Genomic DNA, 24,105 nt, shown 5'->3' with positions numbered 1-24,105 from the left:
AATAACCATAGTAGATGCAGGCCATTCATTATTGTGGTACTTCTGGTCCTATGACTAAAGCAAATACCAGAAAGCTGTACAAGAACTTCATAAAGTTAAAAAAAAAAAAGAATAGTTCTTCCCCACAGTTCAGAACTGGAATGTTTTAACCTTCCATTGATTAAACTGCACAGTGATACAGAAGTGCTTTGCTGCTGATGGTAGTAAGTGGCGATAGCTGTCCACTTATGTAAATATGTTAATATTTTTAACACTTGTTCCCGAAACAAAGAAAATCGGGTTAATTAAGAATAAGGTACATATTACTTAGTATATGCCTTTAATCTTGAGATTTATATCTGCTGACTACAAGGCAATTCTGGGCTGCTGGTTTTGGTGCTGTTCAGACACACCAAGATACTCTTCACAAAAAGTTGTCACTTGCTTAAAAAAAACACTGGTTATGCTGCAAATGTCAGACTCCGACACTTTCAACATCAGCATACTGCTGCTGCCTTAGATATTTCTGGGCAGGAATTCCACCTAGACCAGGAGCCCCAGCCTGCAGCTGTTGCATAGTGGCAACCTCCTTTTCTCTGTCTCACCTCTGCCATTGAGGGTAAGGGTTGTCCATGGTGCCGGACCTGTAGCCTGTTTCAAAGACAAATAAGAGACATTTGAGTTAGCAGCAGTGGCTCATCTACAAGAGGCAATGGCTCCTAACTACTGGCCCTTGCTAAGTGTAGACTGGCTCATCAGGAAGCAGAGTGCCATTTAGCTTTGGCCAAAGGATCCGGTTTGACTTGCTTGAAAAGTCATCCAATATGCATTATTTCATGCTGTGTGTAATTGCTGTCCTCCTCTCCCTGAGTTTGGAAACTATCCATCTGCTTCTTGTCTCCTCGATTTTGGTCTCTGAAGATAATAGTTATCATAACTTTGGGGTTGCTTTTATTCTAGATTCACTGTCTTGCAGCAGTTGTAGATCCCTCCATTGCTAATCTCCCAGATGCCTACTCGCCTTTAATTTGTCTTTTATAATTTTGTCCTTACACAATAAAGTAGGCCCCAGCTTTGTGCTGCCCTTACAAATGACCTATAATGTATTTACCTCTGCGGTCTAATATAAGACAACTATGGATAAAGGTCTCTTTTCTGATGCCTGGGTGATTGCTAGTCGATCCATCAGCTAAAACAAAGTGGTTAACAGCTTTGAACAGTTATTAGTGTTTAACAAAATATGTGCTTCTATAGTAATATTCTTCAAATTAAGCAGGGTGGAAATTGGCTTAGTCTTTGACATATCCTCATATTATTGATGTCTAAGCAGTACAAAATGAATCACAGTTTTTATTAATAAAAGAAGTGCTTTTTAACATGTGGACCTTTCAGATGTCATTGTTCAGGAGCGGATGCAGAGTTTAATAACACTTCATTAAATTGCTGGCTGAAAAAGATCAGAATTCTTAAAATACTACTTGAAGGAGTTTGTTGGGTTTCAACACATACTCTAAAATCTCTTTCATTATGATCCCTTTTCTAATTAGACTTTAATTTTAATTTTGCAAATTGTGTTTAGAGTGACCCCGGGCATGAAGTTGTATAAATTTGTGTTTGAAGTCTTTCTGGTTTTAGCATATTCTAACATGCCTAGTATGGCAAATATTGGACATCGTTACGTGAACCTTTTTAACACAGCGTGTGCGTTTATTTATGTGCGTGTAGAATTAATGGTATGAAGGAGAAACAGCTTCCTAGTCAACATGAAGATCTGTTTTGTGGTTAAATCATTTAACCATCCCCTCACGTATGAAGAGATCCCAGATTTTCAGCATTTGCCCTGATGAGAGAAGGATGTATCTTTTCAACACAGAGATGTAACTTTTTTGTGAAGTAATTTAATTAAAGATAAATATTTAAGAATTTTCAACACCTACAGTTTTTCACCACATTTTACTAAGAAAACAACATTCTTCATTCCTGTGTAAATGGAATCAAAATAATAGATATCATTTATATTCTAATTAATTAGAGTATTAATGGATTATGCTACACAGAAACAAGTGAATGGGTCAAGTAACACTTGCTCTAGATAACTGTGGTAAAAGAATTCAGCTCTTTAACCCTTCTCCTCTGTGTATATAGTCTCTATATCATCAATTTGTTGTTTATAGTGGATATATAAAGCAACTAAAGTAAATATGTGTGTATCAAAGTTTATGTGCATTGCTCAATTAGTCTAGTTGTTTTGGTGTTTTTTTATGGTTCCTGATCTAAGTCTGAAGGTTGGTCCCAGAGGGTGGGGCTGAAAAGCTCTTGTCTTAGCACCACTGTATATCAGGGCAATGCTGCTGGGAAAGTGGAGACAGGCATCAGCTTTGTAATCCAGTGTTCAGGCCTTGCAGTGGTACCCAAGCTGGTATCTGATCTTCTGGCTCATCTTCCTACCCTGCCTCTGAGCCAACATATGCAAAGCCAGTGTTTGCCATTCTGATCTCTTTATTAGATCTCCTTCATTAACGTGGGGCAGCAGTACACCTCTGTTAGCTGAGTGGAACAGTTTGGCCTTCAGAAGTTTTCTGGATCACTACATCTGCATTTAAAAGTTCGATTTAAGATTGATGTCATGTGTTGTTCAACTTCTGTGGGTTTTTTGTGCTAAGTTCTAGAAATGTAGAGTCAAGGTACTCATCCACTTGCAGTTCCTGCAGTATTTCAAAGTTTTGGTGTTTTCAAACCGGTTGTACTTCACTTGTAATATGTGGTTACCATAGATTTGTCCCTATGAGATGGAACTGAAATGCCTTGTGTTACCACAAATACAAGGGAGACTCTGAAATAAAAATGTGTAGTCTTTATAATTTAGTTTAAGAGAAACTGTGAAATCTTCTGTAATTTTTTTTACCTTTGTCAACTGTGCATGAAGGGAACAAAATACCTTATGTTCAGCAAGAAGCTAACTTTTATTAAGATTTTTCTGTGAAAAAATGTCAAGTATTATTTTAGGCTCACTAATGGCTATTTCAACTGGTGCAATGCAGCTTTGATCGGGAAAACTTGAGATAACGAATCTTGTTTAATCTTCTTGGCAAAACTTCTGCTACCAATTATTGGTTATATTTCTATACTATTATGTTAGTTTGTTATTCTTTAATCTTTTGTTATGGGAAAGGATTCTTTGATACCCTTGATGTCAAGCAATTTCTAATAACTTTTTAGAGCCAACCTTTTATAGAAAGAATATACACTATTGAATTTATTAGCACTGGGTAGAGGATTTGCTTTTATAGAGTGGATGTTACCTTTTGTGAGCTTTTATTAACTACTAGGCACTAACACAGCAGTTTTTAACTAATTTTAAATTGTCTTAAAGGAACCCAGCCAGAATGGACCTCTTTTTACTGAGCTAAAGTTCTACATGCGAGCTGCTAAGCCAGATGAAAGTAAGCAGTCTATTAAAATGTTTTTAATGACGTACAAGCATTTAGGAAAGTAGAGCCTCCAGGAGTAAGGTTGAATTTCCAGACAGTCTTTTAATGTCATTTTCCTTTATTTTTTTTTTAAATGATTAAAGTCTAATTCCAACATACAGTAAAATTAGGAGGTTTTGGTTAGATATTCCTTACAGTTTTGTTGATAGTGTTATCTAAACTGAAACTTGAATTGTGTCTCTGTCCCTACAATGGATGCACCATTAACTTCCCAGTGTACTTTGCATACAAGTTTCCATGAAATAAGCAGCTCACATGTATGCAGAAACTGCAAATGATGTAAGTATTCCATTTCTGTGTAAAGCTCCACTGATGTGAATTGATGAACTTTATTTGTGTTTTCAGTTCAGAAGTGGACTAAGTCCCATAAACTGAAATATTTAGGCGTACCAAGATATTGGGGTTCTGGCTTGCATGAAAAAAATGGAAACAGGTGAATATTTCTTTTGTCGGCATATACTGGTATCTCATTTAGCCTCATTTGCTTTATAAGATGTATTTTGCACCTATTTTCACATGGCTAATTTCTGCTATGAAGTATCATGTTCATGAGAAGAGTGTGCTTAGGAAGTAGATGAATAGATAAACTTTTGCTTTATGTGTATGTGTGTCTGTTATATTCTTAGTGGTTTAGTTTCCTTTTGTCTGGATCATCGGTGTAGTACAGTGATGCTCGATGTGTGTGGTGGAGAAGCTTTTCCTATTTGAATTAAAATAAAGTTGACTTCTAATGTGTAAGTCTTTGAATAATCTGACTGCCTTTTTTTTTTCTTGTGGTGTGATGTGCACTTAATATTTTCACTTACACCTACAGAGGACTTGGTGGTCTCTGTGAATCTATTGTATTTTCCCTAGGGATAGCTTACTGAGTTAATCTGTGAGCTAGAAGAATTGCTAGTCTCAAGTCAAATTTGTCGTACGTCTAGGGATAGTTGTTAGTATAGTTCCTTGTCATGAAGGGTTTGTGTTACTTGATATTGAGTGGTATGACTGTTCACGTGGTAGTCTTCTCTCTATACAGCTATACTGCAACAGAGTTTTAGTAGTGATTTGGCAGCTTGTAGTATGTGTGACCCACTACCTAGGGCAGGTGGTATGGATGCCCTAGAGTGTCAGAAATATCGTTTCAGTAGGTCCTCAACTGTGAGACTAATGTAAAAATAAACTGATTTTGAGGCAAATTATATTTTTTCTTTCAGTCCCAAGGAAATCTTTTTTCCATTCAGTGTTCAATGCATGACGTTCTTTAATATAGCTTCTCTTATAGTAGTAGAACCAGCTTGGCTATAGTGATGACTATAGAATCATTTGGTTAGAAAAGACCTCTAAGATGATCAAGTCCAACTAGACTTCGGCGAAGAGACTAACCCCCACATTGCTACAACCTCCTTTCAGGCAGTTGTAGAGAGCAAAAAGTCTCCCCTCAGCCTCCTCCACACTGAATAACCCCAGTCCCCTTGGCCACTCCCCATCAGACTTGTTCTCCAGTCCCTTCACCGGCTTTGTTGCCCATCTCTGGACACGCTCCAACACCTCAGTGTCACTCCTATAGTGAGGGACCCAAAACTGGACACAATATTCGAGGTGCAGTCTCACCAGTGACGAGAACAGGGGGACAATCACTTCCCTGATCCTGCTGGCCGTGCTATTTCTGATACAGGCCAGGATGCCATTGGCCTTCTTGGCCACCTGGGCACACTGCTGACTCATGTTCAGCTTCTGTCAATTAACACCCTCAGGTCCTTTTCCACTGGCAGCTTTGCCCCAAGTCTGTAGCACTGCCTGGGATTGTTGTGGCCCAAGTGCAGGAACCAGCACTCGTCCTTGTTGAACCTCATATCATTGGTGTCAGCCAATTCATACAGCCTGTGCAGGTCCCTCTGAAGAGCTCTTATCTTACTTCTACACTTCCGCCTAGCCTTCTGCACACTTCATCTGCGTACTTACTGAGGATACGCTTGATCCTCTCATCCAGACCATTGATAAAGATACTAAACAGAACTGTTCCTGACACTAAGCCCTGGATTTAACTCCATTCACTACCACTCTCTGGGCCTGGCCATCCAGACAGTTAAATCAGAAAACCTTTGGCATGTTAGAGGTTTTTGCTTTTAATAATAGATTAGAGAACCTAGTTGTAATGGATTTCAAGAAATGAACTTTTTCAGTTAACCATGTTAAGTCACTTAGTAATTTGTAGTGTAAAAAAGTGTATTTCTGTGTGTTACCTATAGTGAATTCCAATACAGAGATTTTCCTCTGTGGATATTTGGTGCTGTACCGCATAACTAGCCAGGAAGAAAGACGGACGAACTTTTGACTAGTCGGAGTAAAAAAGTTAAGAAATGATGTACAACATTACATGGGAAATACTTGACTTTAATTGTTCTCTGTGTACCTGTGGTTTATTTTTAGAGAGATATTTTCAATCAGTAATTTGTGCAGTTAACACATAGATGGAGAAATATTCCAAGTACAATTCAGTAACTTTGATGTTATTTTTCTCCCCGTTGAATTTAGATACCGGTTTATGATAATGGACCGATTTGGCAGAGATCTTCAGAAGACCTATGAAGAGAATGCCAAGCAATTTTCCCATAAAACTGTACTACAATTAGGCCTGAGAATAGTAAGTTTAAAAAATATATTTTGATACTCTTGCTTCCATGTGTCTTTTAGCGAAATCCCACCTTTGGGCCGAGTACAGGTCCTCTGCTGGGTGGAGCTGAGTACTGCATTTATATGACTGTATTTTGTTTCATTAGCTTGATATTCTGGAATACGTCCATGAGCATGAATATGTGCATGGAGACATCAAGGCTGCAAACCTTCTTCTGAGTTACAAGAACCCTAATCAGGTATTTCTGATGCATCTCATTCCTCATCTTTTAAATCTTCTATTTGACAACACATGGAAGTGCTTTGAACCTGTGAAATCTAGCAGAAGCTCATTTTTAAGAATGTATATGGTAACATTATTTCTGCTTGACATTTATATCTAGTTAATATTTAATGATTTTTTTAGGCATTTTGTTGGACAGTTACCAAATTGACTATTTGCCCTAAATAATATTCTACAGGATTCTTGAGATTAAAAAAAAATTGACTCTCAAATAGGTATTTGCAGGTGGAAGCTTAAAATTATATAGCACACTGGTAAATTATGTTTGCCTGTCTGCATTGTTACCTCATTTCTTTGTTCAAGAAATCCATCAGATAAGTGTTCTGTTACTTGGAAAAATTGGTCTTTAAAGTGTTGATTGTTCCACTTGATTTACGGAAGTTTTCCTGCATTTTTAACTCTCTTTACTGTTCAAACAATGCATATTAGAGTTTCAGAATTAGGCATGTCATCTTGACCAAATGTTTAGCTCTCAAAATAAAGAACAAGATTTTCAGTTCTGTTAAAGTAGCTGTAGCGTTATTGAGAAGTGATAGTGTGTAGCTGTGTCCATATGGGACAGCTGACTTTAAAGAGGGCAGGGCAGTAAGTGTATTTGGAACTTTATGAACATTATAGGGATGTGAGTTTGGGGTTCTTTTTTGGTTTTGATTGTTTGGGGTTTTCTTGCACTTAATCTTACTGATAATGACTGTTTTACTGTACTGAGCTTCTGCATCAGCAAGAAGCTGCTTCCAGGTCACACTACTGTATGAAAAACAGCAAAACCTGTCTGACACATAGTTTTTGAAAGACATGTAGTAATCTCAAGAAAGCACTGAGAAGTGATCTTTTAAAGGTGGAAGAACTCACTTTTACAGTACTTTTTAAGAAGTTCTGTCAATGGTTGGGAGTTACATTTATTATTTGAATATTAATAGTTGTTTAATCTTAGGATTGTGTTTGGAAATGACTAGGTGTACTTGGTGGATTATGGACTTGCCTACCGATACTGTCCAGAAGGAGTTCACAAAGTGTATAAAGAAGATCCTAAGAGGTGTCACGATGGAACAATTGAATATACCAGTATTGATGCACACAAGGGTGTGGGTAAGGACGTCAAGCTTTGTTCTTGGTAGCAGGCATTTGTTCATCCATTTTAGAAATAAAAAAGAATTTATTTTCCATGTTGAGTTTTGTGAACAATCAGTTTTCTGAATCTCTAACAACAGTTTTTTCTTCTGCATGATCCATGCTGGCATTTTTCTTCTCCCCCCCCCCCCCCCCCCAAGTTTGATGTTAATTTAACTATTTATTTAACTTCTTAGATAGATTTCCTTAACTGATAAAGGCAGTTAAGATGTTTAGTGTGTTGCTTTTCATTTCCTGAGTAGAAATGGAATAGTACTTACAAAAACTTGATAGAAAAATAGGCCTTCTTTTCAGGAGATAAATAGTGTCTGTTATAGAAAGGAACAATGTTTAAATTAATTTGGCAAAGATGCACAATATTTTTTATGTAGCTTTAATATTTAGAAGGTATTTAAAAATTTAACTTAATCATGAATGATAATTTAGGCATAATTATAACTATTATTTTAGTCACTTAATATCAAAAGGCAGGAAGTGAGAAAATGTTGAGCAGCAAAGTTCAGCGTTGATGTATGATTAAACATTGAGTATTTATAGAGAACACCAATTTTATTTTCTTGATTCTTGAATTTTGTGTTTTTAGCATAAAAGGTGTCCTGCAAAAATATTAGCTGTTGAAAACCATTCCTTCAGGATAAACTGTTGCAACTGTGCTTAAAACTGAGCATAAACCATGACTTAATTCACCCACTTAGACTTCTAGTGAAGTCTGCGGTCAATGTACAATGTACTTGTTGGTGACTGATGGTTCTTTGGCAAGTCTTGGGGTTCTGTTCTGCTACTGTCCTCTATTCAGTTTTTCAGCCACAAAAAATACTGCAGCATTGTGGAATATTTTTTTCAGGAACTGAGATCTTAACACTGTTTCCTTTTTATAGAAGAAGGGAAGTAAAAACTGTTTTGAACTGGAATTCAAACAATTCACTAACTTGCTGGTTTTTTTCCACGATTGGAGTACTTAAAAAGCATGTCTACATGCTACAGCATGTCATATCCCTGAGTTGAAAAGGGAGATGAATAAAAGACTTGAAAAAGAAAGTATCCTTCCAGATGTAGGAACAATATTTTTTCCTTCCTTGCTTTCATGCTAAAATAAATAACACATACTATAGTGTCACATTGTTAGCATTGACCTTCTGTCATCTTAACTAACATAGATATTGTAACTGTTATTAAGCTATGTGTGCTTTATTAGCTGCTCTTACAGTTCTTTTTTTGTGTGTGTGTATTTAGCACCATCGAGACGTGGTGATCTGGAGATTTTGGGTTACTGTATGATTCATTGGCTTAGTGGCCATCTACCATGGGAGGACAATTTGAAGGATCCAAATCTTGTCAGAGACTCAAAGATCAGGTGAGAAACTACTTGTTTTCTTTCTCTTTTGAAATAAAAAAGAGGAAGGAAAATGTCTTAATATAGAAATGCTTTGTACTTTCAGTATGTTCCCTTTTGGTGGGTAGGCTATTGTTTTGTATGCCCTCCAGTTTCCCTTCTTTGCGTCTCATGTATCCTTGGCTTGTAATTAAACTTTACTTGTATTGTCTTATTCTGCCTCCTTTTGCGTGTGTGAGATGCTTGTTTATCCACCACAGCACTTGTACTGTCTCTTCAGAACACTAGTCCTGCTTTACTGAAAAAAGAACTGGAGCACAGAGTATGAGTAGCCTTTATAACACCATGTTCTGAAGAGATGAGAGCTACAGGTGGATATTAAATGTCTTTGAGCATCATTCCGTCATTCTTTAGAGGGCCTCTAATGTGGGCTTGTTAATTCTTTTTTGTGTCTATGTCCCTCTTCCTGACTGTTTAATTCCTTTGTCTTCCACCAATGCCCTTCAACTCTCTCTTTGCCTCAATTATTTAATATAAAGAAAGCTGTCCCAGCACAGTGCTTGCTCTCTCATTAACAACTATTTGTTACCTGCTCTGAATATGTCAGCTAGAGAAAGAGTGCTTTAGCAGAAAGAGATGAGAGCATTGGTATGTGAGGGTTTAAAATGGACCAGTTCTTTTCCTTCAGTCTTCTATTTCCTTGGGATTATAGGAATAAAAAACTGTTGAGCAAAAATTTACCCTGTTTCAGATAAACTGACTGGCATTCATCAGGTTCTCAAATGTACTGCACTCCTAAAAGTCACTGTATGAAATCATATCAAAGGTTTATCTAGCAGTGTTTTCTGTCCCACAGGAGCCCAAGTTATCTACATAGAAAGTCTATGAGGACAGGGTGAGATTTAAACTTTGAATAATTTTGTTTTTCAGATGCAGAGATAATATTTCAGTCTTGATGGATAAATGCTTTCCTGGAAAAAATAAACCAGGTAAGAGGAGCGATTTGGAATTAAAATACTTTGTTTTGTACCATGCAGTAAGCATTCTCCAATTACTTGTTTTATTGTCCTTTTCTTTGAAAACAATAATGAAAACCCATCAGTCTTTCTAGGTGCCATGACCAAATTGTAGACAACTTTTGAGAATGAGTAGAAGCTCTAAAATTTTTCTTTACATAGGAGGGAGGACTGTACTATTCTGTATTCACATAAAACTAGATCAATTCAGTTGCTGCAAAAGATGAGGACTTCTCAAATCGTCAGCAGCTTGTTTCCTGAGAGACTGTCTTGGGCATTGTACTCTAATCTCTTTTGTCAAGTCCTCCTCTTTGCTTAAATTTGTACCTATTTTCCTTCATACTTTTATCAGCAGCAACCATTAGATTGTTGATTAGGAGAAGTTTAGATTCTTCCTTTTGTCTGCAATGAACTGCAGATATTTTGTTGCTTCTGACTAATGTCTTTATTAAGTATTTGCAAATATGAAATGTGTAAGTCGATTTTTCACAACTGATTTAACACTAGAGGCAAGATAGTCCTGGTGCCAGAGGATACAGAGAAGGCAGTTATTGAACGCCTTCTTTGCTTCTGTCTATACTGCTGGAGACAGTCCTCGGGAGCCCTAGACTCCAGAGGAATTCAGGTTTAAGGAGTGGTTGTGTTTGGTTGATGAGACTGGGTTAAGGACCAGTTGAGCAGTCTGGATGTGCATCAATCTGTGGGCCCTGATGGGATGCACCTGCAGGTGTTGAGGGAGCTGGCAGCAGTCAATGCTAAACCACTCCTCCATCTCCTGAGGGCTGGAGGAAAGCAAATGTCAGTCCAGTCTTCAAAAACAGCAAGAAGGAGGAGCTGGATAACTACAGACCGGTCAGCATCACCTCTACCCCTGGAAAGGTGATGGAACAACTCATCCTGAGTGCTGTTTCCAGGCATTGAAAGGACAAGAGGGTCATTAGGAGCAGTCAATATGATTTTACCAAAGGGAACTCACGTTTGACCAACCTTTCATGAAGATGTAACTGTGTGGATAGAGATGGTGGTAGGGCAGTGGGTGTGGCTTATCTTGATTTCAGTCAAGCATTTGACACTGTCTCCCACAGCTGGGGCAATTTAGCTTGGAGGAGACTAAGGGGTGATCTCATTCATATTTTCAGATACATAAAGGGTGGGTGTCAGGAGGCTGGAGCCAGACTGTTCTCAGTGACGGTGAATGATAGGACAAGGGGCAACAGGTACAAGCTGGAACAGAAAAGGTTCAAAAGAGACACAAGGAAGAATTTCTTCAGTGTAAGGGTGAGGGAGCACTGGAAGAGGCTGCCCAGATGGGCTGTGGAGTCTCCTTCTCTGGAGACATTCAAACCCACCTGGACGAGTTCCTGTGTGCCCTACTCTAGGTGGTCCTGCTCTGGCAGGGGGGTTGCACTGGATGAGCTTTTGAGATCCCTTCCAGCCCTTAAGATTCTGTGATTCTGGATAAATAGAAAATAACACAGTCTAGAATATTTCCATTTGGTGTCAGTGACTTGCAGAGGAGATTTGCCTTTTAAATCTGATTGTTAGAAATACATTTTCTTGTAATCTTAAATATTTTAGTGATTTCCAGCTACTCTTGGTGATCAGAAGAGGATTTCCTTGTCAGGTGTGACTTATGTCTCTTTCTGTGGTCAAACGTTTCATATTTCAATCTTGAACTGATGAAGTTCTGAGATTGAATTTCCCTTTCAGCATTATAAAATATAGACATAGGAAATATCATGTAAACAAGCATTCAATGGTGAAGATTGACCTATTAGATTTTTTACAACCGACTGTTTTCTTCATTGCAATGAACATGTAAAAGCCAGTTATGCTGTCATCACTGGGTAATGAACCTTGGTGTAATTTTTTTCTAAACCATGTTTTAGAATGTGTCATAATTACGAGTTTATAAATAAGCATTTCAAAGCACCACAGTAAGTAGTGCATGTAGAATTCCTCACTTCTGTGATAAAAGTAAATGATTACAATGTTTTCAAATAGGAATTAATTTGAGGTACCATTTCTTTAGATGAAATAGCCAAATATATGGAAAAGGTGAAGCTCCTGAGCTATGAAGAGAAACCTGTTTATCAGCAGTTCCGAGAAATACTTCTGCAAGGTCTGAAGGCCATTGGGCAAAAAGATGATGGAGTACTTGACTTCGGCTTGTCAGAGAATGGAGACTTGCAACCAGGTCCCACGCAAAAGGTTTTTGCTCTAAACATTTATGTCAACTTGTAATGCTTTTGGTTTTTTTGAGCCAAATAAGAGTTGAAGTGGTATTGGAAGTAGGTGTCATAACTGCATCTGGTAGGAAATAAGCAAATAGTTGAAAAGCCTGTTTGATTAAGTCTTGCTCTTACATAATATTTCTCTAATTTAACTTCCCTAGTTGTCATTAAAATGTAAAACAGAATGATATTTATAGGTTTTCTTTCATAATAGATAATATCTTGGATAGCAGAACGTGTGTATGTAGCTGTAATGGCATTTGAACAGATGAATTCAGTTTAGTTACTTATTTTCCTTAAATTTGTAAAACTCTAGATAAAATGATAGTACATGTAAAATAAGTTCAGGTTTTGTTACCTATTAGTTTCCTTTTAGTGAATAGTTCAAAGCTGAGTTTTAAGGATACAACTTTATGCAAGATGTTTGATTCTGGAATTCACATCTTCAATTCACTGTGATCTAATATATTATTGATGAGTCTGAAGAACAGTGGTAGGCTAGGGGTATTTTATTCCTTGTATTCGAGAAGCCTTAAACGCTAGATTTGGACTCACATTTGAATACAGCTTCAGAACTTTTTAAGCCTTAGGGAAAACCCATGTTAAAATAGTTTATAATAACAATGAAAAATGGTCAAATAATAGAACAATAAATCACAGAAACATAGAATCACAGAATGGTTTGACTTGGAAAAGACCCTGAAAGGTCATACAAGCAGGGATGTCTTTGACTAGATCTGATTTCTCAGAGCCCTGTCTAACCTGACCTTGAATGTTTCCAGGGATGGGGCATCTCTCCCCTGTCTGGCTGCCAGTGTTTCACCTCTCCTCTTTTAAACCACTACCCCTCATCCTAACGCAACAGGCCCATTATTATCATTATTGTTATTTCAAACTGCGTTTCTTACTTGTTTATTTGTACTTTTTAGTAATATATGAGTGATTTTTTTTTTTTTTTTGTTCCCTTGATGTGAACCAGGGAAATGAGAACTATAATACAGGATAATAGTACAAAAATTCTGCCTGCTTACTGATATGATCAGCAGTGTGCTAAAGATGGGCAAAAACACAAAAGAAAAAAGGTCATGGGATTTTAAAGTCGTCTGAGGATCTATATCCAGCTTCTCTTTTAGTTGCCCAGTAAATGGCATTTTGGCTAAGACTGAACAGCCATGGTCTTTACACTGTTTTCTGCTGAACTGAGTGTAAAGATCAGTGTTCTGTTTCCCCTGTGGATCAGTGTGGCTTGAGACTTGTGTTTTGAGGAGAAAAAAAATTGTTTTTAATGGTTGACTGGTTTCTTTGGTGAATAAGTTGGCCTCTGCAGAGCCAACATCTGTGACCTGTAATGCCTCTGTCCAGCAGAGGTGGCTGGTACACTATTCCAATGGAATACAATTTTAATCATCTTATTTCTTTAGCCAGTGTCAGTCAAGATCGTTCCCAAAGGGTGGGATAAGACTTTTTCATAGTTTCTAACCTACTAAGCATCGATTAAGAGTTAGCTTTTTACATTGGGTTTTGGTGATGTGGTTCATTTTTTGTAATTATTATTTTTGGGTTTCTTTCCCTTTAGTTGCTGTGCTTTCCTTTGGGGAACCATATGCACGGTTTGCTTGCGCAGTTGTCACAAATATGTTCAAGCACTTATATAAAACAATGAGTGTTACTGGCCTGTTTGAATAATCATTTTCAGCTGTTCACTTCATGGTGCAGTGGACTTGATGCCAGCTATTTCATACAAGCTTCTACTTGAGAGTCCAGACAGAATAAGGTTGTTTGCTTGATGTAGCGTGCTTGCTTCTGACCAAGTGCTGGGACAGATGACTCTTCCTTCTATGTTGCATTTTCTAGGTTGTGTGCTGTAGGCTAGGGTAGAAGAATAGTCTGTGTTAGTTTTCCTTCCAGGGATGTATTTTGTACCTTTCTTCAAGAATAAATTGAAAGAGGGTGTTCAGGAGGATGTCTTCCTTCCCAGAATATATGTATGGGAACTCATGCTACTAGTTTTTTCTTCCATAGGTATCAGACATTAATGAGAGGCTAGGAGAACAGAAAGATGATTTGTGCTAGTTGAGAATAGCTGGACACTTAAGTATACAGAAAAAGAGAATGAATGAATGCTAATTAAAATGGTATGTCCAGATGAACTCCAGATTTCAAACTGTTAGAAACTAGTTTCCATAAAGATAATTTACCACTGATCTTGTGTCTGAAAGTCAGTGTCTTCTAGCACGTGCTGAATTCCTTTTGGCATGCTTGATGTCTAATTTGGAAAAGTGCAGTCTGGCATCCGCCCTTGAGATGATGGTGACCTCAGATATAGAGTATTTATAGCATTTTGGCTGTACTGATCTTTTATCACAGGAGGTCTTAAGACACCTACTCTTCAGTTCCTGTGGGGCTATAAATACTGTAGTATTTTCGTAAAACACTTGTTTGGTGTTCTGAAGTTATGCTGTTTATAGCTAGGAGACAATATTTCTAGCCTCTGTGTAAATGAATTCTTAGAATGCAGGATTCTATAGCTAGGAGACAATATTTCTAGCCTCTGTGTAAATGAATTCTTAGAATGCAGGATTCTCCTGTGCTTTCAGGTTGTACAGCCAGTTGAGGCACGATGGGCATTGTGTGTTGTGTATCTGCATGCTTGTTCCGGGATCTCAGGCATTCTCCAGTATTGGTTGATGCCTGGCTAAAACTCCCCGATGTCTGCTGTATTTAAAGCCGACCTTTTATTTTCTATGTCATGATTCAAGTTTCCCCAGGTGCATAAGTAAATAAAGCACAATCCACAGTTCTGATGGAGGTTGTGATTTTTATGTTTTTAATGTATTGGGTTTTTTGTTAGATATATCGGTTTGTGTGTTTTTTCTGTATAGTAAATACATGTGATATATTATTAGAGTTCTAGCAAAACAAAAAGCTAACAATACCATGTGTTGAAGGAAGTATCTGGAGTTCTTGACAAAATTATTTAGGGCGAGGACCATATCTTACTTTTGTTTAGTGCTGAAGAGTTGCTGGGAAATACTGAGAGTAAACTAAACTAGGAGAATATGGATCCTAGTGGTGTGTGGTTCCTTCTAATGTTCCGCTTCAGATGCGCAGGTGTTGCTTTTGTCAGATGAATGCTGCCTGATTTCTGCTGCTATGTAATTCACCTGCCTCAAGATTAAGGAACCCCTTTTTATTAAATAAGCTCGGAAACAAGATAAATGTATTTTGCCTTTGTGTAGCATGTATTGGATATCTGTTTTCCTGATGAGCGTTTAAAATGTTTTCTAGTACAATTGGGAGGAATGCATTATCTCTCATATAAAAGCAGTGCAGTGCTGAAATAGTCCTCCTTAATTTTGGTCAGAACGAACAAAAGTGTCTGTGTTTATTCCTGCCTAATGCATCACAAATCTGCTGACATGCTAACCTTGGAGTCTTGGCTGGCGGTAATCAGGCCTGTGCACCGGCAGGAAAGATGTACCTAATGCACTCCATCAGTGCAGTTTGCATATGGAAGTTCTCACAGGGGAGCTGCCCTGTGCCAGCTGAGGGTTACATGCCCACTGCAGTTATTGTATGTAATTATCGAACCAATCTGTTCAGCCCAGCAGGGTTTAGATGGTAATCATGAAGCAACACTTTGGAAAGGAAAGATGTAATGCACTCTCCCCTTCTCTTGTGAGCTATGTGAAGTTGGAGCCACTTTTAAAGCTGTATTAGTAAAGCTCTAGTCTCACACAATTAAAAAAAAAATTAATGAGAAAAGGAGAAGGTAAACTGTGTCAGTGTCCATCAGAGCCGTGGTCTCCGTGTGAGGCACGGACAGGTCAGCTTTGCAAAAAGCATGCTTTACAAAATCATCTTTCCATAACCTCCTGAAGATACTTTGCAATTGTAAGATTAATTGTAATACACTGACAATAACACTTCTATCCATTTAGAGGCTTTAAGATAATGTACCTTGAACAGAGCTCAGATTTCCCAAGTACCTCTCTTTGGAACAGAACCCATAGTTGCCATTAGAACAAAATAATAATGTACTGTCAGTGGGTGTTAGCTACTTTTAAGCTGTGCAAAGAAAGCCTTAAGAAGCAAGGATCCAGATAAACTTGAATTTAATGAGGTGTAATTGCTTTTAAAAAAGCAATTAACATCAACTTTGGGTAAAATGTTTTATTGTGTTCAAGATTTTTCAGATTGCTCCTTTTGTAACAGTTATTCAACATAAATAAAAAACCAGGTTTTGATCATAAAAACTTGTGTTTTCATACATTAGAATTGTAGCTTCTAAGTGATCTGCAGATAGGGCAATTGAACTTTTAAATTGTCTATTGCCTGGTACTAGTATTCTTGCTATAACATAGGAATAAATTTTCTCTAAAGCATCCTGAGTTGTAGAAGACTTGAAGAAATAATGGTTAGAACTGGAGAATCCCACGTGAGGATAAGGATTCTCTGCTCTCGAGTTTAAGTTCAATTGCTCCTTTCTGATTTTTTTTTTTTTTTCTTTTTGTTTTTTTCCAGAAAAAAAGAAAGGCAACAGCTGCAGCCAGTGAGAGCACTGAGGCAGAAATGGAGGATGCAGGCACTCCGGAAAAAAAGAAACGTACTTCTTCCAGTAAGTCAAAAGCGTTCTCAGAGTCACATCTACTGGTGTGGTGGGGTCACCCTGGCTAAGGGCCAGGCTGCCGCCCAGCCACTCGCTGCCCTCCTCAGTGAGACAGCAGCAGAGAACAGGCTGAGAAAACTCTTGGCTTGACACAAAGATGAGGAGATTGTCTACTGTCTGTTGGAGGCAAAACAGACTCAATGCGGGGAAAATAAATTTGTTGTCAAAATACATTTAGGTAGTGACCAACATGAAACCAAACCATTTCCTCCCCTCTTCCCAAACTTGAGTTCTTCACTCTAGACTCCTCTGCCTCACTCCCAGAGTTGTGCAGGGAGCATGGAGAGGAAGTCTTGTGGCCAGTACATGGCATTTTCTCTCTGCTTTTCCTTCCCTTTTTTTTCCCCTGCTCCAGTGCAGGCACTTTCTCTTGGGCTGCAGTCCTTTAGGGGAATAAAAATGTGTTGTAATTACTTCAGGAAATATCCATCTGCTCCAGTGTGGGAGTCTTGTCTTGTCCAATTCACTGTGAGAATATGGTGGCTCCTCAGGACGTGTTCATCACAGTATGTTTAAAGCCAGGGGCTAGTAGCAGCAGCAGCTTCTGACACCAAATGTATTTAAAGCTGAGGAAAGGATGAGCTACAAGGGTAGAAGGTGTTGGAAGCTACATTTCGGATGGTTTGGCATAATTTCAGTGTTGTCTGGAAAAAGATAAAGTAGGATTATTGTAAGTCCACAATGAGAAATGTTTAGTATATCTGTACAAGGTAAGCTCATGGGGAGTGGTCAGGCAAATTGTTTTCTGGCTCTGGCCTTGTAATTCCACTGCACAGATGTTACCTGAATTCAAGTGATGACAAAGATACTTTTCCTGAAAATTTTTTGATTCAGACTTTCACATAATAGATCAGACTTTTGTCTGTGGTCAAGTAGTCTAAAAGAATAAACCAGCACCACTGGGATCTACCCCAAAACAAATGCGATTGTTTAAAAAAGGGTTGATGGAGGAATATGGCAGGATGGGGAAACTGTAACATCTGAGAGACAGTAACGTGTTTGGTAAGTGATGGGTTTGCCCTGGTGTATTTACTCAAACTGTGGTACAAAGTCCAAGTAATTAAGCTAATGTTATTCTGGAAGATGACATTGCTCTGTTCATTTAATCTCTTCACATTACAGAATTCTGACCATTAGAATGGGTGATTATTTCTCTTAGTTCAATGCCTTTTGAATTGTTGGTCTCAATTTATTATGAATTTTGTAGTCTGTTAGTGGCTGAAAAGGTGTTAATTAGATTATACTTTCTTTCCAGGAAGTGCAGTTATTTGGTAGGAAGCTGACATTTATTCATAGTTTTAGCATTTTAGATTTAAGACTTTACGAGAAAATATTGAGTACAGGTGACTGTTTCCTGGTTGTACATGCGAGCAGAGTGCAGTTTCATTGCATTTCTTTATACATTGTACTACTCTTTTTCATTGGAATTGTAGATTGAAATTCTCATAGAGATGAAAAAGAACTTGAGGAATTACAATCCAAGATAGCATCAGCTTTTTGTAGATGCTGTTTTTTCCAACTAAGTAAAGGTATTTGAAAGGCTATCTATATTTTCATCATCCAGTGGTTAAAAGGAGCGATGAACGTAAGCTTAAACTTAAACCTCCTCTTGCCACTTCGATAGAGTTACAGGTGAAATGGTTTTAATGTCACTTTTTTACACTACCCAATTTAATCAATACCAGATGGGCTGAGTATATCAAATGATTTCAGGTGAAAGTGGTGCATGTACTTACTCATTTTGTTCTCTTCATATTTGGAATTTAAAACTTTGCCACTTAGTACAGGATTCATAAATCTGTGTTGAAGGAAAGGGCAACTGTTTCATAATCGTGTGATTATGATGCTATTGATAAACTGAAAATACCTGATTATTACTGAAATACTTAAAACTACGTCTTCAGATCTGACTGACTTTAGTGGGCATGGACTTGTTTCCATGTGGTGATGTTAGTCCCATGACTAAAATAAATCCTAAAGTGTACTGCTCAGGAGAATGGGTAATTTCTTGATGCCTCTTAATTGTAGAGACTGAAGTTTAGTCATTCAGAAATGTTTTAAAGGTTCTTGAAATGCTATTTTACTGATTTCTAGAAGGGGAGAAATATGGCTGCAGAGGGATTACTCTTCAAGTGTTCAAAAAATATCTCTGAGCATTTGGACTTAAAACAGTGTCATGCATCCCTCTTGTTGCTCAGCTAATCAGCATCAGCCACATTTGACTGCCCACTTTGTCTAATCCACTACAGAAGATTAGTTGGCCCAAAAAGATCCTGAGCAGTTGTGCAGCAGTTTGAGTATACCAGATCCTCAGTGACTATAGGAACTCGGCCAGTAATGAAATCTGCTACTCCTGAGGCTGGGGAACTCCCAGGCTTGGTGGAAGAGAAAAAGCATGTCACTGATAAAGGGTGGCCACCTTTAAATTCTTGCTTCTTTTGCCATCTTTTCCTGATTGTTCTCAGTGTTAAGAGTGGCCACTTCAGGTGAGTTCATTGAAGGCTTCTCTTTCAATCCCGTCAAACATCAGTGTTTCTGGAGCTGTCAAGCAAGAGTGTTAGACTCTTCTTTTTAGAAACAGAATTTGAGCCAGCCCTCAGGAAGCAATCTGTGCTGTGCTTCCAAAATAAGATGCACAAAAATGTGTGCAATTCTTAAATTCTTTTAAAATTTACATTATCATGTTATCATCTAGTAAGGGGTGATGGAAAGAAGCTGGAACACAAAAAGTTCCACTTAAGCATAAGGAAAAACTATTTCACTGTGAGGTGAGGGAGCAGTGGAACAGGCTGTGTGCCCAGAGGGGTTGTGGAGGCTCCTTCCTTGGAGGTCTTCAAGACCCACCTGGACATGTTCCTGTGTGACTTGATCTAGATGTGACCTGCCTTGGCAATGGGGTTGGACTGGATGGGCTCTAAAGGTTCCTTCCAAACCCCATCATTCCATGATTCTGTGATTTGTTGCAGGAAACAGAGGACTTGGAAGAGTACCTAAAGCTAAAACTCATCCCATAACCCAGTACAAACTTACTTTCTCCTCTCTCATCCCCACGCCACGTGTATTTCCTGGAATTCAAGTCTCCAGTTGCATTCTTCTGCCACAGCTACCAAAGAGGGTGTCCGTTCCTTGGCACCGTGTTCAAACTGCCCAAACTGACTTGTGAGCAGTAGGCTGGTGTGATGCTTATTCTCATCAAATGCTGCACCACCTGGCTGCAGTTCAGGTTTGATGTTTGCAGATGGATGCTCAGTGTAATCTTTTGGCTTCCAATGATACTTTTTTTCTTATTAATTCCGTGTGGAAATAGCAATTGTATGGGTTCCATTCTCTTGTTTTCCCTCTTCAGTTTGATGATTGTAGAACTTTATTTTAAAGGGCAATTGAAGGAAAAAGGGCTCCTAGGGTTTTTGTCTTTTTTTAGGAAAGGAAACCGTGCAGTGTATGATCAACATACTTGACTGCGTGTGCGTCTTCTGAGGGCAGATGATGTTAGCTGTGGTGTTTAATGATGCTTACTGCAAGTCTAGTTTAAGAGCTTGCTTCGACTAGAATTGCTGGGTCCCTTCAGCCGTTATACAGAGACTGGCGTGTACTCGGTCTGTCAGGTGTAAATGCAGCAGATGTGAGCGGTGCAGTTGCTAACCTGCAGCGTGCCTGCTGCTAGATGGTTTTTACTTACTTGATATTTGCCTGGAGCCTAAATCTATATTTGTTTGTTTTTTCAAATATTCTACCCTGTGGTGTAGCCTGGAAGTCACAGTTGACACCTAAATCACACCTGATTTGATCTGCTTGGTAGCTCTGTTTTCATGCTTTCACTGTCCTTTCTGCAAGCAGACAATGAAGTAGGAAGGAATTACCAAAGGATTACCAAAGGAGTCTCTGCCATTTTATAGAAACTTTTGAATTTTCACTCAAGTACAGTTTTGTCTCTCTTGTGAATAAGACTTTTATGTGTGTTTCTGAAATGATGTATGTAGAACTGGAAAGCAAGGGACATCAAGAGGTGGTCAGATCTACACAGCCTAAGGATGGGCTTCTCTGCCTACATCTGTGTTAATCTTGATACATACCAATATTATCTCTTAAAACCTCTATAAGATTCTACAATATCCCTGGTCAACACCACTTCTTTCTTACTAAAAAGGGTTTGATAAGGCAAACTATCTTCTTTTGATATTTTTAGTACCTAATACAAATTTCCCTTAAGCCTATGAGTTGTCCTATCCACTATGGACTTGAAAATCGCTCTCTTCTTCTGCAGCAAACTTTTGCACGTTTGAGTACAAAATGCTGCACTGACACGTCTCCCTTCCATTTTTTTTCCTTTCTTATAAAATAGTTAAATTCTTTTCTTGTTGTTAGAGTTAGAAACCATGGTCACCACTCCTGGGTTTTGGGTTTTTTTAATATTTTTCTCAGAACTTTCTTGGTGGATAAAAACCGTGCACAGTACTGCTGGGTTTCTTTTGTAAACTTGCTTTATAATACTGTTTACATGGAGAGGATCAGATATCACAGTCAACTTGTCTAATAATTCCTCTAGAGCCTGTGGGACTCTTTATGCCTCTGCTGAACTTTGTTCCAGTCTCACAACAAGCTGTGCAGTGATACCATCTGGTTTATTTTTGCCTATATAATTCTTCCTCATTTAAATTGCTGTTTCAACCTAATTCAGTTTAATCTGCTTTATAAAAACCCTCTCCTTTGCCTGTAATAGCTTTGTTTGTGTCCTCATTTGGTGCTGCCCACACAGGACTTCTTCTGTTTTCAGAAACAGCATTGACATTTTTCCCACAAGAAAAGTTTGTGAGGAGGGGGCAATATATGTGATCAGGCCGATTCTGAAAATGCAGACGAGCTTTTTGGTACAGAGGACCTTCAGTTCTGAAATAGCTGCAAACTTTGAAACTAAGCATGGGTTGAGAGCGTTCATTTAGAGCAGATTAAGTGATGTGAAATTAAACAAACATGAAAACAAGACTGTTGGCAATAGTTTGTTTCTTTTCTTGATGTAGTTTTATTCTTGGGTGGACTCCAGACTTGGTTTGTTTTGCATTGTTCTCTGCCTCCTTGCTTTCCCCAAGTTCACTCACTGGGCTTGAACGAACAGCGAAGCAAGCAGCTCTTCCTTAAGGATTTCCGTGAGACTTCACCTTTTCTCTCTTTACCAATGATGCAGATTAAGAAGTTGATAGGAATTGTAGAGTTATATACAGTTTTACAAGCAAGATTTGAAATAGGTAGGAATACTGTCCAAAAAGCACCAAAGATGGCTTAATACTTGGAAAGATCGCAGAGCTGCAAGGAAGAGTTGAGGTTTTGAAGAGGATCTGGTTCTCCGTCTCCTGGTGGAGGTTAGCTATTAAGTTGGTTCAAGTGTACGTAATGCTGCTGTTTGAGAAGTTGAATTGTACAACCTGTTTTTCAGGAGAAAGTTTGTGCCCAGAAGTTGTGGTAAATTTTTCTGAGTTTGTGTCATGTGTCCCCCATCTCCTCAGGAAAAAACTAAATGAATTAGTTGAGTTAATCTATCCTCTTAAAGACCACAAGTATTTTCTTGTGCTCTGTTTCTGTTACTTTATAGAGGTTGTTCTTGTTTTGTTTTCATTGCAGACGCAGCAACAGCCAGCAGAGCCCGGAAGGTGACCTCACCGAAAACCAAAAAAGGCACAGCAACCAGAAAGAGAGTCCAGAAGTAAATAAAAGATGCTGCAACAAATTCAGTTGCTCTTTAGCTCATCTCTGGTTTGGTTTTGTTTTTTTTCAGTTATTGTAGCACTGGAATATTTTCCTTCCTTTTTAAATGACGAATCTTGTAAAAACATGGGCTGCTGTTTGTACCTGTTTTTGAAGAATAAATGTTTTATTAAAACATTTGCATAATTTATATGAAATACTCATGCAAAGTTTTGCCAGCTTTGAAGTCAGAATGCATTTGTATTCTTTATATACACAAATTCACCAGTTCATATCTTAAAGAGAGACTAAAAGTACTTTTTTTGCTTCTTTAGGAAGTAGAAATAAAGCCTTATTTAGTTTTGTTATGGGTACTTTATAAGGAAAAACAGTGATGCATCTAATGTCTTTTAATATTGGGTAACGTCTTAGTGTCAGTCACATGTACAGGGAGATGAAGTTTCTCAGATAACTGAATTAATGAACAGAACATATGGCAAACATCATATCCATTCTAGTTTGTTATAAAATGTGCTCAAACCATTCTTTGGAGGGCAGATACTGAATTTCAGATGGTTTTTTTTGTTTGTATCACTTTTCCAATTATTCAGAGTTTGTCTAGAAAGGAGGAGTCTGGAATTTCAGACACAGGGCCACGGGCAAAGAGAAGAACCAACCAAAACCAGTACCTGTTCTCAACTACCAGCTCAGGTTTTCTTTTTCTCTTGGTGAAAGTGCCAGAATAACTTTCCAGATTATGTGGTTTCAGTGGAAGCTTGACTCACGTGTGCTTCTCTCAACAAAATAATGGTTTACCTTTTTTAGCAGTTGGGACGCATGTAACCTTTCCCAGCAGTTCTTCCTTCCTCACCTCTAAGTGTTCAGAGTTGTAAGCAAAAAAAATGCAATGTTTAATTTCAGTGTGAAATACCATTATTTTTTTTATTTAGATACTGCAAAAATACAGATAATTTGGGCGTGGACATCACTCTTACCAGGGAGACTGCTTTATGAACTTTGGGACACCAAAAGGAATCCCTGTGAGCTAATGGATGGTGTGTTGTGTGGATGTCCTGCGCTCTGCTTGCTTGCTTGTGTAATGTCTGAGTAGGTACTCACTGAAATACATATGTTGTAGCATAAAATGCCGAGTGAATGCTGAGGTTATGTTTTGAAAACAAGGGAATCTGTTGTTTTGAAATAAAACTGGAATAACATCTTTAGAAGATCCAGTGCCTTCTCATTTCTGTTCTGACTGCTGTACAGACTCATTTTCCTGGGTATTAGCAAAGTGTAGCTGATGACTTTAAGCATAGCATTTTCTTTGTTTCAGATATAAAAATAAGACTGCTGAAGCCTCTCTCATTTAAAACTCCTCTAAAAACCCCTGCCATTTTAATGACTTGGTCTAATAGTTTTGGTCAGAACGTACGTTACGCTGCTGTTACGAACCGTTGTCAGGAAGGCATGTTGTATTCTCTTGCTTGTCTTGCACACTCAAAGTCAGTGTAATTATTTTGTGGTTTAGTTGTTTGAAATGTTAATTTTTTTAAAAAACTACGTATTTAGTGGTAAACTTTCTTTTCCAAGTTTTCAGAGTGTGTGGTTTGTTTTAATGCAACCAAAGCCGAAGGCAGCACACTGAAACACCTCTGTATGTTGAAAAGACTG

The 24,105-nt window shown here is 38.2% G+C and overlaps 1 protein-coding gene across 1 annotated transcript in view; it reads left to right on the top strand.

Annotated features, from left to right (window-relative positions):
- VRK1 (VRK serine/threonine kinase 1) overlaps positions 1–23,660 on the top strand; it is a 31,310-nt gene extending 7,650 nt beyond the window's left edge. The window contains exons 4-13 of the mRNA XM_061998209.1: positions 3,353–3,422; positions 3,816–3,903; positions 5,991–6,099; positions 6,236–6,328; positions 7,329–7,461; positions 8,737–8,857; positions 9,767–9,825; positions 11,885–12,063; positions 16,611–16,704; positions 22,372–23,660. Coding sequence (XP_061854193.1) covers positions 3,353–3,422; positions 3,816–3,903; positions 5,991–6,099; positions 6,236–6,328; positions 7,329–7,461; positions 8,737–8,857; positions 9,767–9,825; positions 11,885–12,063; positions 16,611–16,704; positions 22,372–22,457 — 1,032 coding nt within the window. The 3' untranslated portion in view covers positions 22,458–23,660. The remainder of the gene's footprint in view (positions 1–3,352; positions 3,423–3,815; positions 3,904–5,990; positions 6,100–6,235; positions 6,329–7,328; positions 7,462–8,736; positions 8,858–9,766; positions 9,826–11,884; positions 12,064–16,610; positions 16,705–22,371) is intronic.
- The last annotated feature ends 445 nt before the right edge of the window (positions 23,661–24,105 follow it).

Source organism: Colius striatus, chromosome 6 (genome assembly GCF_028858725.1).
Source record: "Colius striatus isolate bColStr4 chromosome 6, bColStr4.1.hap1, whole genome shotgun sequence".
NCBI classification, from domain to species: Eukaryota; Metazoa; Chordata; class Aves; order Coliiformes; family Coliidae; genus Colius; species Colius striatus.
The sequence above is the reverse complement of the archived record's forward strand: the minus strand, read 5'-3'. Positions and strand labels throughout refer to the sequence as shown.